Genomic DNA, 18317 nt, shown 5'->3' with positions numbered 1-18317 from the left:
AGCCGCAGCCCGGGCATAGGCCCCCCAGCCTGGCACAGGTCACTTAGCTGTGCACAGGCTCGGCACGGGCCTCCCGGCCCTGCACGGGCCCAGGAACCAACCAGGCTAAGGGCCTTGGCACGGGCCCAGGAACCAACCAGGCTAAGGGCCTTGGCACGGGCCCAGGAACCAACCAGGCTAAGGGCCTTGGCACGGGCCCAGGAACCAACCAGGCTAAGGGCCTCGGCACGGGCCCAGGAACCAACCAGGCTAAGGGCCTCGGCACGGGCCCAGGAACCAACCAGGCTAAGGGCCTCGGCACGGGCCCAGGAACCAACCAGGCTAAGGGCCTCGGCACGGGCCCAGGAACCAACCAGGCTAAGGGCCTCGGCACGGGCCCAGGAACCAACCAGGCTAAGGGCCTCGGCACAGGCCCCCCAGCCCGGCCCGGCCCAGGAACCAGCCAGGCTAAGGGCCTCGGCACAGGCCCCCCAGCCCGGCCCGGCCCAGGAACCAGCCAGGCTAAGGGCCTCGGCACAGGCCCCCCAGCCCGGCCCGGCCCAGAAACCAGCCAGGCTAAGGGCCTCGGCACAGGCCAAAACCAGGCACAGGCCCCACAGGATCTCACGTTTTCTGCTGCAGCCGCCTGGTTCCTGAGGGAAGGAACGTTGGGCCTTGCAATCCTGCTCCGCTGAAGGACCCTGCCTCCTGTGACCCTCGCTCCACCACCCCCCAGGTAAGATACCGTACTTATTCAGACTATAAGATGGACCCCCATCTTATAAAAAATATATTTTTTCTATTTTCCACCCCAAAATTTGGGGTGCGTCTTATGGTCCGGTGCGTCTTATAGTCCGAAAAATACGGTATCTGTGACCTAGTCTCCTGATACATACCTGCACGCCACCTCCGATCCTCACAAGATCTCCTTCTCTACTCCCCTCTTATCTCTTCTTCCCACAATCACATACAAGTTTTCTCCCGTGCATCCTCCCTACTCTGGAACTCTCTACTCCAAAGCGTCAGACTCTCGTCTATCGTGGAAACCTTGAAAAGGAACCTGAAGACCCACCTCTTCCGACAAGCCTACTACCTGCAGTAACTCTCTCTCCACCATACCGCTGCCCGACCAGCTCTACCCTCACCTACTATATCCTCACCCACTATATCCTCACCCATCCCTTGCACATCGTGAGCCCTCGCGGGCAGGGTCCTCGCTCCTCCTGTACAAGTCACTGACTTGTATTGTTCAAGATTTTTGTACTTCTTTTTTATTATGTATATCCCTCTTCACATGTAAAGTGCCATGGAATAAATGGTGCTATAATAATAAAAAATAATAATTTGAAATGTGGTATAGTTCTCCTTTAAAAGCTATGTTGCTTACCCCATGTGCAGGGCATTGCAGTAACTTAGGTATCCATGGTTATGACCACTAACAGCTAACTGTCACTGTATGAGTGGTCGTAACCATGGATACCTAAGCTACCGCAATGCCCTGCACATAGGGTAAGTAACATAGCGAATCAGAAGAACTATACTACATTTCTAATTGGATGTAGTTGGTAATATTATTATTACACCTACTATGATTTGGGATAGGATATTGGTGATGGGAATATCCCTTTTAAGGATAAAGCAGGAATCAGCCATGAATGAATGTTGGTGGATGCCCCAGGGATCTGTGCCGGGTATGAGCTATGTACATACGTGTTCTCACTGCCGGGATGGGTTTTGCAGTTTATCTCATTGATGAGAACTGGGCTTCTCTGTGTGTTTTTCAGGTCAGTTTCTTCTTTATCACAACAGAGCAGCCATTATCGGCGTTCTTTCAGCTGTCAGAACTAAAGGAGAGTGTGATGGCACGTGCCCCTCCGCTCGTCTCTCACGCCGTGTAATTATCCGCATCTGTCAGTTTGCAGGAATTACTTTTTGAAATTTTTTTTTTCCACAGCGTGAAGTAGTTTCTGATTTTTTTTTTTTTTTTAAATCTGGCATGTCAACAAGGCTCAAACAGCCTGGAGTGCGGGATTAGTGCCGTTCCGATCTCTCCATAAGGTGATTGTGCGGAGTCATCACTACGGCATCAGACGCTGTAATGCATTCACCGTGCCGAAATTATTTACATAGCCCTCGATGCATCCAGCAGCAGACCGACAATTAAATCATCTGAATGGGATTCCTGGCGTCTCGTGGAACGAGTTCATTTAAAGAAATGATCTCGATGAGATGCAGGAGGCTGCCATTCCCGTATTTGTGCAGATATCACAGCTGCTTATTTGACATCGATGATCATTCTTGTGACATTTCAGCTTCTCCGCGCAGCTCCCAGATTGAGCGATGTCTTCAGTACACACATGTTTTGAAGAGTCGGCTGTCACTCTCTCGATTAAAATGATGAAAAATTCAAATTACGTCCGTCTATCATTAGTTTTATGCAGCAAATTTTTTGCAAATGCGAAATGTTGCTGATTTCATTGCCCAGAATTAATAGCCTTCTCCAAAAAAAAGCATCACTCCTATCCATGGGTTGTTTGTGGTATTGCAACTTGGCCTCTTTTGACTTGACAGTACCATAAGCAAGTTAAAGGCTGCTCTTTTCATGCAATAGCGCCACACCTCTTTATAGGTTGCATCTGGTATTGTATCTTGAAATAAAATGAAATGGAGCAGCAACTCCACAAACTGTTTGCAACCATGTTTTTACAATACCGAGCCGCCACTTTTAGGTTCAAGATTGCACATAGTGAAGGTTTTTTTGGCAAAGGAAACGGGGTCCTTGCTTCATTTAATAGTTCATTATACAACACAACCTTATTTTGGAGCGTAAGGACTTGGCACTTTTTCACTCTTCCCAATCCTTGGCAGGACAGTACGACCCTTGGGTCTGTTTTCTCTCCTTTGTTTAGAAACTTTGTGTAGTCAGTGGTAGAATTTTAGTATTCACACCACTAAATGGGAAAGTCAAGGAGTCAACCTGATCTTGCGGACTCAAATTTTCATAGTCTTTATCAATTGAATTATAATTTAATAAAAGCCTCCATAGAATCTATTGGGTTCTTCAAAAAAGAACAGAATAAAATCTGTACAATGCATTGTGTTGTAATGGCGTATTTTAATTTAATAAGCAAATTAGCTATGTCCCAAAGAAGTAATTATTTCCCCCATGAATTATTGGCATTGGGATGTTTTACACAGATGATCTACTTAAGAGGATCACCTCCTGGGAAACTTCATGAGATAAAGACACCAAAATATTACCCTTTCTCAAAAATATAACATTGGGGTAAGTTAAAAAAAAAAAAAAAAAAAAAAAAAGATCCTCATTAGACTCTGGCCCTTTAAGAGAGGGAGGCTCCACTATCTTACTATTTTGACAGTTGAGTGAGACTTCCCGCCTCTGAGCTGGGAGGATACCACTGTGGAGGTCAGTGTCCAGCATGGAAACACAGGGTAGATCTCTGCTGCTGTCTTCATGCTTGTTATAGTGAATTATGAAGATTCCTGAGTAATATGAAGGACTAGTCTAAAAGAAACTTCTTCAGAGGTAAAAACCTGTCACAGCTTCTCCTCAGTGTGTCTTCTGTGGGCTCTTTGTGTATTTAGATGTCTAAGCTGTTATGTACCCCATAGTAGATTTACCCTTTACAAGCAGCTGTTTCCTCTTCTAGTAGATTTTCCCTTGTGATGCAGCTATGTTCTCTTCTTGCAAATTACTCCTTAGTATCAGCTGTGTCCTCGTCGTCCTCCTTTATATACTACACAGACATCATACCACATATCTGATGAATAATAATTCTGTATGAAGGAAAGTTCAGGCTCTTGGTAAAGAGAGTCTGGAAATGTTTCGCCAATTTTTTTTATTTTTTTTTTAAATTCACTTCACATTGGAATGTATGGGTAAATTAATTCATCGTGTTTGTACTTTGCTTTATAAAAAAAAAAAAAGGTATATTAACTCAACCCTTTGTGAAAGGGTAGAACCTATCAGTTTAAAAATAGCCCTAGTGGCCAGTGTGAAAATAGCAAGAATTACTAACTTAAAATAATCTAAAAAAAATATAAAAAAAAAATAAAACAAAGCACAAAAATTTGTAAAAAAAACAATTTTCTGATAATAGCTTTACTTTAGTCAGAATTTTGTAGTAGCACAGTTGAATATGGCTTTTATAAGCTCTGTAAAACCCCATAGAACAGTTAGTAATATCATGACTATTCCTGAAAAATAGGTAAAATTGCAAATTGTGGTGATTTTTATTTATTTTTTTTTTTTTTTAAGTTAACATTACACTTGTCTTATTCTCACTAGTTTTGATTATTGGTTGGTTTATACTAGAAAATATTTCGCTACAACATGTCCCCACCACAAGAAGCTCTTTGTATCCTGTTAGCCCGGGAGGACTCTCTCAGACTTTGTTTTTTACGATAAGAGGCATATAAGTGGTTTTAACACAAGAGATGGTAAACTTTAGGTCAGCGGAAGGAATGTTTTTGGCTCTTTAGTTATTTATACAGTTTGTGCTATAATTGGAGGTAGAAGAGGATGTCTGCTTTGGCACCGCGCCAGCTGGAAAACTAAATTAACCATTTCCTAACTTCTTAAAAATGAGGTTGTTAAAACGAAGATATTAGACTACAGATAATTCCTACTTGCAAAAAAAAATTGGATAGAGAACAATTAGTGACGTCATTCATGTCTCTTATGGAAAGAGAGAGCTTACGTGTTCCGCTCTTTGCCCATACGTGTTTGATACACAAGTTTGAAGACACTTTCTCTCGGTAACTCTGTTATTGGACCCCCACCTAACTAACTTTCCAATTATTGCAATAGAAGATGACAGTTGGTGCTTATAAGATTCTATGAGAAGGGGGAAGGAATAGGGAGGAGCTAGAGAGAGTCATTCCAGCTCTTCATAGAACTTTGAGCACCATCTCCTATCTCAGTAATCGGAAGTCTGTTTTCAATGAAGATAAATTTTACCCATGAATTGAGACTTTTGATGAATGAATGATCTGTCCACAAGGATAAAGAAACAGATTTCTCAGATGAGATATATTACAAAGTTTTATTTTCACTTGTGCTATTGAATGTTTAATTAAAACGATGGTCACTATCTGAGACAGCCGTTCCATCAAGATTCCAGGCACCTTGACATCAAAAATAGTGCATCGTGCGGGGTCACTCTTGCCATCAAACCAACAGAAATCTTGGTGGACCTCCATGGCCCCTCCTATATGTCAAGGAGGTCTGTCTAGCGCGATTTGGGCTTAGGAGCAGTGACGTGGCTCTCATTGCAGACTGAAGCCGGTGGTGCTAAAATGGAAGACCTCTCAAAGGGCAAATTTACTCTTTGTTGGTTTAATTTCAATAGTTTGATGTTAGATGGGTATCATAGGGTCTTTATTTATTTAGGATGTTGCAGTGTAGTGTAGCCCATACCAGCACTCCTAGTTGATCTGCTTCTGATACATATTTGGTTTTTGAATGGATCTCGTAAGAATGTGGCAATGAACATACAGTACAAAATTTCAGATTGATATGACCTTTGTGTCTTAAATTTACCAAGGATTGATTGGCTTGTAAGCCAAAATCATCAGGTCATTGTTGTTACAAGTCGCTTCTAGTCTCTATATCATACACTTATGGGATATCCAAAGATTGAGTCATGAATTTTTTTTAATAGTAGAAGGAAAACTGGGTAGCAGAAAAAGCGCAATAGGGTCTTATCTGGTGGTAAGCAGTAATATAGTGCGAAAAAAATTGCTTTCCTGGTAAAGTGGTGTGATAACCTCCAAACTTTAATTCTTGTTGTGTATCAGCTGTTGCACACCCATGGGTTAGAAAACCATAAATGCCAAATGGAGAGATTATGTGGTTCCTCTGCGCGGCTGATAAAAATCCACGGGAGTAATCCAGGAGACTCGATAAATGGGATGTAGTTTTTAAGATCAACGCATTTCAAATTCATCAGACTTCTTCATAAAGATGCAACCACAGTAACCACCTTACTTAACCACAGTAACCACCTTACTTAACCACAGTAACCGCCTTACTTAACCACAGTAACCGCCTTACTTAGCCACAGTAACCGCCTTACTTAGCCACAGTAACCGCCTTACTTAGCCACAGTAACCACCTTACTTAGCCACAGTAACCACCTTACTTAGCCACAGTAACCACCTTACTTAGCCACAGTAACCACCTTACTTAGCCACCGTAACCACCTTACTTATCCACCGTAACCACCTTACTTAACCACAGTAACCACCTTACTTAACCACCGTAACCACCTTACTTAACCACCGTAACCACCTTACTTAACCACCGTAACCACCTTACTTGGCCACCGTAACCACCTTACTTAGCCACCGTAACCACCTTACTTAGCCACCGTAACCACCTTACTTAGCCACCGTAACCACCTTACTTAGCCACAGTAACCACCTTACTTAACCACAGTAACCACCTTACTTAGCCACAGTAACCACCTTACTTATCCACCGTAACCACCTTACTTAGCCACCGTAACCACCTTACTTAGCCACCGTAACCACCTTACTTATCCACCGTAACCACCTTACTTATCCACCGTAACCACCTTACTTAGCCACCGTAACCACCTTACTTAGCCACCGTAACCACCTTACTTGGCCACCGTAACCACCTTACTTAGCCACAGTAACCACCTTACTTAACCACAGTAACCACCTTACCACGATTGTATCCTGATGAAGAAGTCGGATGACTTTGAAATGTGTAGATCTTAAAAACCACATCCCATTTATCGAGTCTCCTGGATTAGTCCCGTGGATTTTTATCAGCAGCACAGAGGAACCACTTAATCTCCCCTTTTGATAAATTTATAGTAGAATCTGGTCCCACCAGTGGGACACCACAGCTGTCCTGAGAACAGGAGCCCTCACAAGCTGCTTAGAATGGGGATTGTATGGGATTTATGACGACTTCTCCAAAGACAGTGGCACGCATCAGAGATAGATGTAGGTCCCATTGGTGGGATCTTTATCTACTATAAAATAATGGCATATCCTATGTACGTAGTGGGAATACCTCTTCTAAGACAAGTGAATTGCTTTTGAGACGGTATTTCCCTTCTTTAATGATTTACTCCACTGTTGACGTGATGGTTTATTTTCGCTTTCAGATGCATCATCCGGAGGTCCCCCTAAGCAGAGACTGTCTGACTCCACTCACCCCAACCACTTCCTCATCAGATCTGACCCAGAACCTGTGACCATGTATTCCCCGGAGCAGACGTCACTTCATGAAAGTGAGGGTCTGTTTTGGAATTTTGTTTTTTACTTCTTACCACTAGGATAACTTTCAGATAAGTTACCGGCTACTTTGGGTTTACGTTAACTTTTACTACTCTGGTTTTCAGGATCTTTAGGCAACTCAAGAAGCTCAACACAGATGAACTCGTACTCCGACAGCGGTTATCAGGAAGCCGGCACTTTTCACAACCACAATGTGGGTAAACCCGAACTTCGCCAACAACACTCATTCTCAGGATCTACCAGTAACCACTTGGTGAGGTCCTCACGGGCTGAAGGCCAAACCTTAGTGCAGGTATATATATATTTTTTTGCTCCTTTTATATTCTATTCCCTAAGTGTCATTGTTTGCATGTATTCTCTCGCTTTCATTGTGATTAGATGTCGGCTGCTTGGATGTTTCCGTAATGTGAAAAATCCAGCACAGTATTATATTATCTTTTTTTTATGTTTTTGCTCATAACATTGTTCTAAAGATATGATTTATCCTCCCGCTGTAACCGCTTTGGCGAAGACAGCGGTGTCTTATTATATTTTCATCTTGTTATTGTACATGTCTGGATGTATTTCCATTCTGTAATTTTAATTGTGTTCAGCTCAGAGGAAGCGGCTCATCAAGAGGACTTTCCGACTTTATCGTTATTTACGTTGCATATGTAGCCTTTCCTTGTTGAGCATTTACCTGCCTTGAACCGATCTTAAAGTGACCCCATCACTTTAAAAACACAGTCCATTGCAAATGGCCTATATGTCATAGCAAACCTGAGATAAGCAGATCACTATAGATTTTTTGGGGGGGAAAGACTTGGCGAAAGACTTTTAGTAGAACTTTATTTTTCTGCTAATTTGGGGTTTAGGAATGCAGTAAGTAGTCCTTACGGAAAGGCTGTCAATCAATGATTAGGACCACCCACTGGACTCCTAAAACCAGAATGAGCAGAGCTGTAAATGACTAAATTACAAGTTACATACAGAGTTATACTAAATCATTTCCCACATACCTATATATCTGTCCTGCTCCTTAAAAACTTTTCTCTGTGATTGGGTCATTGGAGGTTTTCCAAAACAGAGGATCCTACAGTGCTGGTGGTCATGGCTATAACCAGGTACCTGATTCCCTTATTGGTCTAACGTGGCCAAAGAATGCATTCCTAAATCTATACATTAAAAAACTTGATAACGTCACTTTCTATGTTCTTCCTTTTTGGAGAATTTTTTTTTTTTTTTTTAACTTTTTCCCAAATCCATTTTTTTTGGGAATGTGACCATTAAATGATAATGGAGACTTGGGCACGACTATTAATCTCACTCTTGCATCCGTGTCCGGGCCATGTGGTAACCCAGAGAGACTAGTTTTCCCATTAACCATAGACAAGACACTAACATTCGGATGGAAGAATTGTGAATTGAAAAGCTGAAACAGTCAATGTTCTCAATCAAGATGAGAGCGGACGAGTGAATTATGGCCTCATAAAGGCACAAACATTAAATTTTTTAGTTTTTATGGTTTTGTACACCAATCTTTTATTGACTGAGATTGTTTTTTCTTCACTTTTAGCCAACGAATGCTATGGCAGCTAACCGGGCAGTGCGACGCGTCAGCTCTGTTCCCTCAAGATCACAGTCCCCTTCTTACGTCATTGGATCTGGAGTGTCTCCATCTAGAGGGTCCTTGAGAACTTCACTTGGCAGTGGCTATGGCTCCCCAACCATTACGGATTCACGACCGCTTCCAGCTTCCACCACATACTCCTCTACAACGTTGCCTTCTCAGAGAGCAGCTTCTCCTTACACAGTCCGGAGGTCCAACTCTCCAACCGGTGTTCGAAGGATTGGTTCACTCACTTCTCGGCAAAACTCTAACCCTAATGGCATCACCTCAAATTACCAAACGCTAGGTACTTCAGTTAGAGTTGGTTCCCCACTGACTTTATCTGATACGCAAAATCGAGTTGTCACATCAGCCCAAGCTCCTATAGTATCCTCCTCCTCTCCAAAGCGAGCGGGAATGACTGCAGTTCCACAGCACATGGGAACATTACAGAGGAACTTACATGACATTGACCAATATGGTCATCAGCCTTTTGACATTTATGAAAGAATGGTTCCATCACGACCTGACAGCCTTACAGGTTGGTAAAGAACAAAAAAACTTCCTTTGTACAGTGTTATTATATAGTTTCCAAATTAGTAAGAAACCGCAACCGTTGAGTTTTGCTTGGTTGAAGGCAAAAATACATGACTAATTGTCCTACAGATAAATACTTATTTATTTTGTACACATTGAGGCTATGTGCCCACGATGCAGAAATGCCGCATATTTTTTCCGCTTCTCCCTGGCAGGAAAAATGCATGCGGATTTTACATGCTTTTTTCCTGCCAGGTAGAAGCATATGTCCCGCGTTTTTGCATGCGGGTTATCAAGCGCTTTTCCAAGCGATTTTAGCATCACTTGGAAAGTGCTTGACAACTTGGTCACACAATATAAATCCATGCAACCGGCATGGATTTATATAGTGTGACCAAGTAATAGTTTAAAAAAAAGAATAAAAATGGTAAAAAATAACTATTATACTTGCCTTCCGATTGGCCCCCGGTCTTTTCTTCCCTGCGTCCGGTCTCTTGCACGGCTCGCGGTGGTGTGAAAGGACCTTTCATGACGTCATTTAGTCTTGTGACAGGTCACACAACCGCCGACGTCAGCGGTCGCATGACCTGTCACATGACTAAATGACGTCATGGAAGGTCATTTTAGACCATCGTGAGCCGTCCAACACATCGGACGCATCGCTGAGGAGGCCGGGGACCATCGGAAGGTAAGTGTAATCTTTTATTTTTTACAGGTACCATGGTACCCGGGTCTGGAGGAGAGTCTCCTCTTCTCCAGACCCGGGTACCATCCACACATTGAATCGCTTAATATCCGCATGTTCACATGTAGTGATGCGGATATTAAGCGATTCAATGCAAGTCAATGGCGGCAATTACGCTGCGTGTCCGCAAAATTAATGGACATGCTGCATATTTTACCGCAATGATAATCCACAGCGGAAATTTCCGCAGCATGTACACAGCACATGTGGATTATCATTGTGGACCATGGGTCACGGATTACCAAGCTTTTTTTAAGCGTTTTCAGTGCGGAAACTCCGCTGCAAAAACGCTTGAAAAGCGCATAGTGGGCACGCAGCCTGGCAGCTTAAGCATTTGTTCTACTGGATCACTTCCATAGGTCTGCTGCCCAATCATACTGAGACATCACAGTATACAGTATAACCTGTATTCTCTGACTCCTGCTTGTAATAGGTTTCTCCCTATTGACAGAGAGAGCAGTGTGAAGCTTAATTTCATAGGATACAATACACACAGCATAAACAATCAATACAGTAAGTTTGACAGTCTCTTCCTGTAATTCATAGGAAGTTAGAGAATTATCCCATGCTAGTAAATGTTTCTTTATTCGCCCTCCCCGGGTCCATTGCTGAGTCTCTGCCGCTGCTCCCAGTGTCTCTTATTGTCGTCAGCGCTGCAGCCAATCCATGAGCTCAGCTCACTAATTGGCTGCAGACAATACCAGACACCGGAAACAGTTGCAGAGATTCAGCGCTGGACCTGGGGAGAGGGGTGAGTACAGCCCATTTCATTTTTTTCCCAAACAAACTGCAGCCGGCAGACAGGGGTATTTCCAAAACAGAAAACCCCCTTTAAGGAAGCTCAGTGATTGTCTGCACTTTCCTTTTAAAACCTCATTCTGCATTCTACGAGACCTTCCTCTTTTGTGCCTGGGGCAAAAATGTACAGTATTTCCAAATCATAGAGCGCTTTTCAGATGAAACAATTATCTAGAAATTCAGATCAGAAAAATCTTGCCAGGTGGGAATGGCAATTATCAATAACAAATTGCCCAATCTCCATTTGCTATTTTTCCACATAATTGCTTTTAGATGAATAGTATTCTCAGCTGAGGAAATGATTTGGCGTCTGTGCCGTAGTCAGAATAGGCGTTTAAATGCAGAAACCGTAGGCACCCATTCACATCGCCGATACGGGGACAGATGACATATATTTATATTCTTAATGCCATGTTTAGAATAGAATAAGCGCTTATAATTACGTTTTGTCACTGACGTCTTGTCTCCGAGCTCTCATGCTCTAATATTGCTCAATGCCGGCTTAGTGAGGATGATTGAAGACGCCGTTGACATACACGTGTGTGTTCTGCTGACACTTTGTGTTTCCACATGACTTCGGATTCATCTTAGGAGACATTTCTGCTATTTAATATTCCTTAAAGGCATCATTCTGTAATTAAGTATAACATACTTTACACTTTTACCCTCATGCATATTCAGATGCCAAATTCTCCGCTGCTCTGATGTGCCCTGTACATGTTATATTCTTTAGAAAATGTGAAAAGGAGCAATCAACTCACCTGTCCAGGTTCACGGCAATATACTCCAGTAATCCCAACAGTCCAAACGATAGCCGGCACTCGCATCATCTTAAAAGAATTGCTTTATTGATCTAATAGTATAAAAGGCTCAAAAAATTGTTGAACACCACTGCACTAAAATTAAAAAGGCAGAAAAGAAATATCTGCTGCGCTCCCAGGCAACATGTTTCAGACCTGCATGGAAAGTCTCCAAAGGACCGTGCAGGTCTGAAACATGTTGCCTGGGAGCGCAGTAGACATTTCTTTTCTGCCTTTTTAATTTTTTTGCTGTGCTGTCCAACCAATTTTTGGGCCTTTTATACTACTGGATCAATAAAGCAATTCTTTTAAGAACATTTTCAAAGGAGACGATTTAGAAAGTTACTTAAAGGGGTAATCCCATCTCCAAGATTCTATCACAATATGTAGTAGATGCAATAATAATATTAGCAAATTCCTCCAATTAGAAATGTAGTATAGTTCTTCTGATTCGCTATGTCGCTTTCCCCATGTGCAGGGCATTGCAGTAGCTTGGATATCCATGGTTACGACCACTCATATAGTGACAGTTAGCTGGTAGTGGTCATAACCATGGATACCTAAGCTACTGCAATGCCCTGCACATGGGGAAAGCGACATAGCAGAAGAACTATACTACATTTCTAATTGGAGGAATTTGCTAATGTTATCATTATTATTACACCTACTACGTATTGGGATTGGTTCTTGGAGATGAGAATACCCCTTTAACACATTTTAGTTGTGCCTTTTACCAGCAAAAAAGTTAAAAAAAAATCCTATATTGGTGGATGTATTTCCTATACTTAATCCATTTATCGATTATCATGGTTGGTACGGGTTTCAACTGCGACCTAGTAAAGGTGCAAAGCTATAGCTCCCCCAATTAAAGGCCAATCAGAGAAGTGAAACATATAGGGGCAGGGTGAGCTCCGTAAATCTGGGTGGATGATGAATTTACAGCTGCCTGTGGATAGATCGAATTCTATTAACGCTTGGTATGAGGAAAGGAACAAGGCTGACAATAGTAGAGTATTAGGGAATATATATTTTTTTATTTTAATATTATTAAAATATTTAAAAAAATATAAAAAAAAGTAGACTGCTGCAAAATGAAATTAGAAGCCCAAGATGTTGGATCTTATTGATGTCGGTTCTTTTCCCATCACGCCTGTCATGTGATAAATACGTCGGAAAAAAGTCCCATTGTCTGTAAGACTATATCTTACCATATAGGTATTAGAGTTGGTGCCAATCTGTCCATCAGTCATGATGGTGGTCTGTGGCTGCTGCACAGTGGCTGGAGTACCATCTCCTACCTGCCGGCGTCCGCTACCCATTCTTTTCATTAGCCAGCCTGGCATGACTTCTCATGTACCATAATGTCGCACCAGGCCGGCTAGTCAAAAATAGCCATGGCTACTGGCAACGTGGAAAGCTGGAAACAAATGGGTAAAACCTGCACTGCCGCCAAAGGATCACGAGAAGACCGGAATTCAAAGTGTCCGATTTATTGGTCAACGTGTTTTTCGAAGTTTCAAACTCCTTCATCAGGACAATCAACAGTGTTCTGTCCTGATGAACTTTAAAATTTCAAAACTCGTTGACCAATAAACCACAAATTTTGGATTCCTGTCTTCTTGTTATCCTTTGACGGCAGCGCAGGTTTAACCCATTTGTTTCCAGTTTTCCATGTTTGCTACCTGTGGGTCTGCGACAGCCTAAGCCATTTCAGTGGTTGTGAGCACACAACCCGACCAGGTGAGCACGATTGTGCATACTTGTTCTATCTTATATCCAGAGAAGACCCTGTTTGCACTTTTTGTCTCTCCAGTTATTTTTTACGGATACTGGAAAGTAAGAGACGGTACTCCCGTGGCAGCAGATCACTGACGTGGCCAATGAAAAGGGACCTGCGAATAGAAAATCTGTTCTTATAGGTATACATTAGGATACGCCCTACCCTATAGATGAGCTTTTTATTGAGAAAAAAAAGCCACAGCACAGTATATATTCTTTACTGTGTGCCTTTCTGTTTGGTGGCATAGTTTTCTCCATAGGTGCCATCTTTCGGGTCCTTTAACCCTTTTGATTGTACAAGACCTCTCTTCAGAGGTGTCCAATATTGCGGCCATGTTTTATTTATCCTTCTTGAATGTAAATGTGGCCTGCCGATGTATAGATATTAATCTGATGGGAATACCGTTATTTCTATGGAGCTTTTCCATCCTGGACCTTGAGATGTAATAGTATATGGAGGAATGATGGTGGCGGCGTGCACGCCGTAGCGCTATACCATTAATCACCGCACAACTATGGGGACCTGCCGCAGCATATCCAGTCAAATGTCCTAGAATCTATGGACACCTTATGGATTTCTAAATCTTTCTGGCCCCAAGACATTATATGTGGTGGTTAATAAAGCTAGAGGTCTCTGGCCATCTTGAATTGTGATTTATTGTATTGATTAGGCTGCATAAAGCCGCGTGATGGCTTCTGGATTGTGTGTGCCATTGGGACGTCCTTTAGAGTCCTCATTCATATTTTATTGATTTTTATGTGTTTTTGCAGAAACTCCCTTTAAATGTCATCAGCTTCCAGATTCACCTTTGTGTATGGGAAGGTCCTTTAAAGGGTTATTCCCACAATATCAATCATGGCTCAGTGACTTAAAATCCTTAAAAAAAAAAAAAAAAATTTTCAAATGCAATAAAAAAAATGAAAATCTGCATGTCAGAGGCGCCTGTTTATCTAGTTGCCCACGGATACGTCCTGTAGTTATTTTATGACAGGTCGCACATGCTCAGTAGAGACCTCCTATTCTGTGCGCCAGCTGCCGTGAAAGAAGGAACAGCTATCCTCCTCCTCGGATTGTGCTGCTCAGAAGTACCAGCCGCTAATGAGAATTTTCTCATTAAAAGCATGAATATTTCTGGCCATATCTGCTATATTGGCTGCCTCCTACCCATAAACACAATATAAATACACCTGGGCCATGTCTGATAGAGAAACTGTCTTTGTTGCCCATAGCAACCAATCAGAGCTCAGCTTTGATTTTTAAAATGGCTCTGGTGAAATGGAAGCTGTGCTGTGATTGGTTGCTGTGGGCAACAAAAATCTAGGAGAGCGCACACGGGAAATATGTTGAAAACACGTACAGAATTAATACACAGGGTGGTGGGGAGAGAAAAGAATGATGTAAATGTTAAAAATTAATAAAATGAAGAAATAAGTATTGCCATGCTGCTGGCTCTGCCTCTTTTGCTAATAGTAGATCACAGAGTACAGGGAGCCTGGAGAAGAAGCAGGGGGTTGTGGGAAATGTGCTTCAGTGGTCATATGGTCAGCCGTGAAGGACCTTCCACTGTGCAGGCACACGCCATTATAGAGAAGTTGGAGCCAGAAAGAGGAGTAAGAAGAGTATAACCATTGAGTGTCTGAAGGGTTACTGTACACCGGCTATTCCGTTGCAAGGAGTTTGCAAAAAATAATTGATTTTGAGAGAACCCCTTTAAGCCACCCCTGGAAGCTTGTGCAGATGTGATCAGCATAGTTTAGAAATTTCAGATAAATAAATAACTTTTTTGGATCCATTTCTATGTATTTTATCACCTTCAGGTTTAAGAAGCTCTTACGCGAGTCAGCATAGCCAGCTGGGCCAGGAGCTGCGTTCTGCTGTATCCCCCGACCTGCAGATCACCCCTATATACGAGGGGAGGACGTACTACAGCCCGGTGTATCGGAACGCCAACCACGGAACCATCGAGCTGCGCCAGGGCTCACAGACCGCCGTGTACCGCACCGGCTCAGGTGGGTGTACTCATTTATTTATTTTTATATTAATTTTAAGATGTAAAAATGAGAGTCGTAGGCACATGATTAAAGGTGGAAGAGTAATGGATTTTTTGTCTCTGGAAATACTGTATTTTCTCTACTAAATCCTCCGTACTCCCACTACAGTTAATTTATTGCTTGAGCAATTCCTTAAAGTAGAAATTCTAACCAATTTGCAAGGCGTGTAAAAGAAATGCAAGTGGTTAGATAGGCAGGGTAGTCAGACTGGAAAATATAGCGGGCAGTCAACAAGCCAGAGGGCTGCTCCAAGTAAGGCCGGTTCAGACAGCAGTATGGCGCGGTTCATATGTGGACAAGAATTTACGGCCTGGCCGCGGGTCCCCTCTCATGGCCTGGCCGCGGGTCTCCTCGCATGGTCATACAGCCATTTTCCTTTCCGGTAAAAGATAAAATTCTGCCTACTTGTGTCCACCACTAGAGGGAGCCCACCGCATACAGTGCATATACTCCACTAAATAATGCAGCTAGAGACAAAGACTAGTGATGGCAACATGAGCCCAAATCTGTCCTTTACTTCTATGCTTTGGATTTGGAGCTCTGTCCGATAATGTGACACTTCTGAAATCAGGGATGGTGACAGACTGATTTTTTCATGTGAGGAAAATTGCTGACGTCTGAATGGCCCCAAAACTTTAAGTTCAGGTGGGGAGACATGCGGTCAGTCCATGCATTGTTGTCTATATATGGACCGTAAAACACGGCCATGTGAACCTGGCGTAAAGTTAAAGGGGTTGTCCAGGCTTGGTGCTAAAGTCTGTATTCACTCTAATAATCACAGGGTGCACCGTGCATTCTTCGGGAGCGGCCGGTCATGAGACCGTAAGTATGAGATTTACATAGTTCTGGCCATATTCTGACTAGACGTGTCCGGCCTTGCACAATTCACTTGTATTGAGAGAGGCTGCATACGTCTAGTCGGCATGTGACCACATGCATGCAAATCACTTGGTTTCAGACGCGCAGTGTGAGGATTCACAAGTCTGCAAACATCCCCTTTAAAGACCGTTGATCGACGCTTGTTTATGGCCAACAAGCACTGTGCAGAGAAGAAAGAACATAAATACGACCGTCCCCATACAGCGTCACATTATTGGCAGCACGTCCCCTGCTTACATGGGATGATGTTCTGCAGACAATGAATTTTGATTCCCGTACGTACGATCTGATCACCCAATGAATGAGCGCTTTGCTCGTTGGTTGGGTGATCAGTGTCATGTTGGCGGATAATGGAGATTGTGCATGTTTAAGGGTTTACTGTACCACGTTGTAGCCATAACAATGGCGCTCTTGCTTTACTGTATTCTGTTTTACTATTTTTGTAATAGCGTCCCTTTAAGTCCTAAGTCATCCAATATCCTGCGTGTAACTAATTAGCGTCCAGACTTTAATTACTGCAGTAATGAGGCAGATTCCCTGACTCCAGCAATACTGAAGTGGAAAATTCCAAGTTGTCGGAAAGTTCACTTAGTTGGCCGTTCCTGTAAGAGTCTTCTGTACGCCGCGGAGGCCTGTCAGCACTGTATTGTACGCGCGTCCATCAAACCATTAGTCTAAATCATTTACCGTGGGGCGCTCGTTTAATCACAGCCGGCTGATTTACTGGCCCCTCTGGTAATTGTCTGATACAAAAGGTCCAGAACAAACGACTTTTGTGCGGAGTAACATAGTCACATCTCATATATACAGCACATTCATCATCCTGTGGACGACTCCGCAGCCTCCATCACTGCCATGTGATACAGAGAGAGGGGCTCTATAGAGCCCATAACCTGGCGATCAGTGATTAATCAATCTCCGGTATCAGTGCACACGTTATCCCCGGAGAGAAAACTTTATAAAAGCAGAATCTTCTCCTTGATTCTTTTTTTGCACTTGGATACTCTACTACTATATTGTGTTAAACGGGACCTATAAATACTTGTATACTTGTAAAATATCAATTTTGGGGCATTTTTCTCCATTATAACTCTATGCTGCTCTATTCCTCAGTTACTACTCCTGGAAAAGCATGCATAAATTGATAAATGGGTGTGACCTGTTGGGGTTGTGTGTCCCTGCAGTGAACACTGATTGGACACAGTCAGAGTGTGCAGAGACACGCCTACAACTGGGAGCACCCAGCTGTCAATTTATTCATGTATTTCCAGGAGGAATAACATAGGAACAGCAGAACACAATTGTTTTTGGGGAAAAAAAAGATGCTCTAGAATTATTCTACAAGTTTTTACAACCAAATGATTTTTATCCCCCGGGCCATTTTCCATTTTTGAGCTTTTGTTTTTTGCTCCCCTTCTTCCCAGAGCCATAACTTTTTTATTTTTCCGTCATAATGGCCATGTAAGGGCTTATTTTTTTGCTGGACAAGTTGTACTTTTGAACGACACCATTGCTTTTTTACCATATTTTGTACTGGAAAACGGGAAACCAAATTCCAAGTGCGGTGAAATTGCAAAAAAAGTGAAATTCCACAGTTGTTTTTTGGGGGTATTTTTTACCAGGTTCACTAAATGCTAAAATTGACCTGCCATTATGATTCCCCAGGTCATTACGAGTTTGTAGATACCAAACATGTTTAGGATCTTTTTTTATTTTAAGTGGTGGAAAAAAAAATCCAAAGTTTGTTGGAAAAAAAAAATGGCGCCATTTTCCGAGACCCATAGTGTCTACATTTTTTGGGATCTGGGGCCAGGTGAGGACTTATTTTTTGCACACCGAGCTGACCTTTTTATTGATACGATTT

General features: G+C 42.6%; 1 protein-coding gene across 9 annotated transcripts in view; it reads left to right on the top strand.

Annotated features, from left to right (window-relative positions):
• PKP4 (plakophilin 4) overlaps positions 1-18317 on the top strand; it is a 276139-nt gene that overhangs the window by 170174 nt on the left and 87648 nt on the right. For 7 of the 9 annotated variants that reach the window (XM_073647131.1, XM_073647130.1, XM_073647126.1 and 4 more), the window contains 4 exons: positions 7143-7274; positions 7380-7567; positions 8831-9404; positions 15341-15532. In XM_073647131.1, the coding sequence (XP_073503232.1) occupies positions 7143-7274; positions 7380-7567; positions 8831-9404; positions 15341-15532 (1086 nt within the window). The remainder of the gene's footprint in view (positions 1-7142; positions 7275-7379; positions 7568-8830; positions 9405-15340; positions 15533-18317) is intronic. The other 2 variants (XM_073647128.1, XM_073647127.1) reach the window with 1 other exon arrangement.

This window comes from Phyllobates terribilis, unplaced genomic scaffold, assembly GCF_046119375.1.
Source record: "Phyllobates terribilis strain yellow unplaced genomic scaffold, ASM4611937v1 Scaffold_9__5_contigs__length_417890890, whole genome shotgun sequence".
Taxonomy (NCBI): domain Eukaryota; kingdom Metazoa; phylum Chordata; class Amphibia; order Anura; family Dendrobatidae; genus Phyllobates; species Phyllobates terribilis.
Note: the sequence above shows the minus strand (reverse complement) of the source record. Positions and strands in the feature narration are given on the sequence as shown.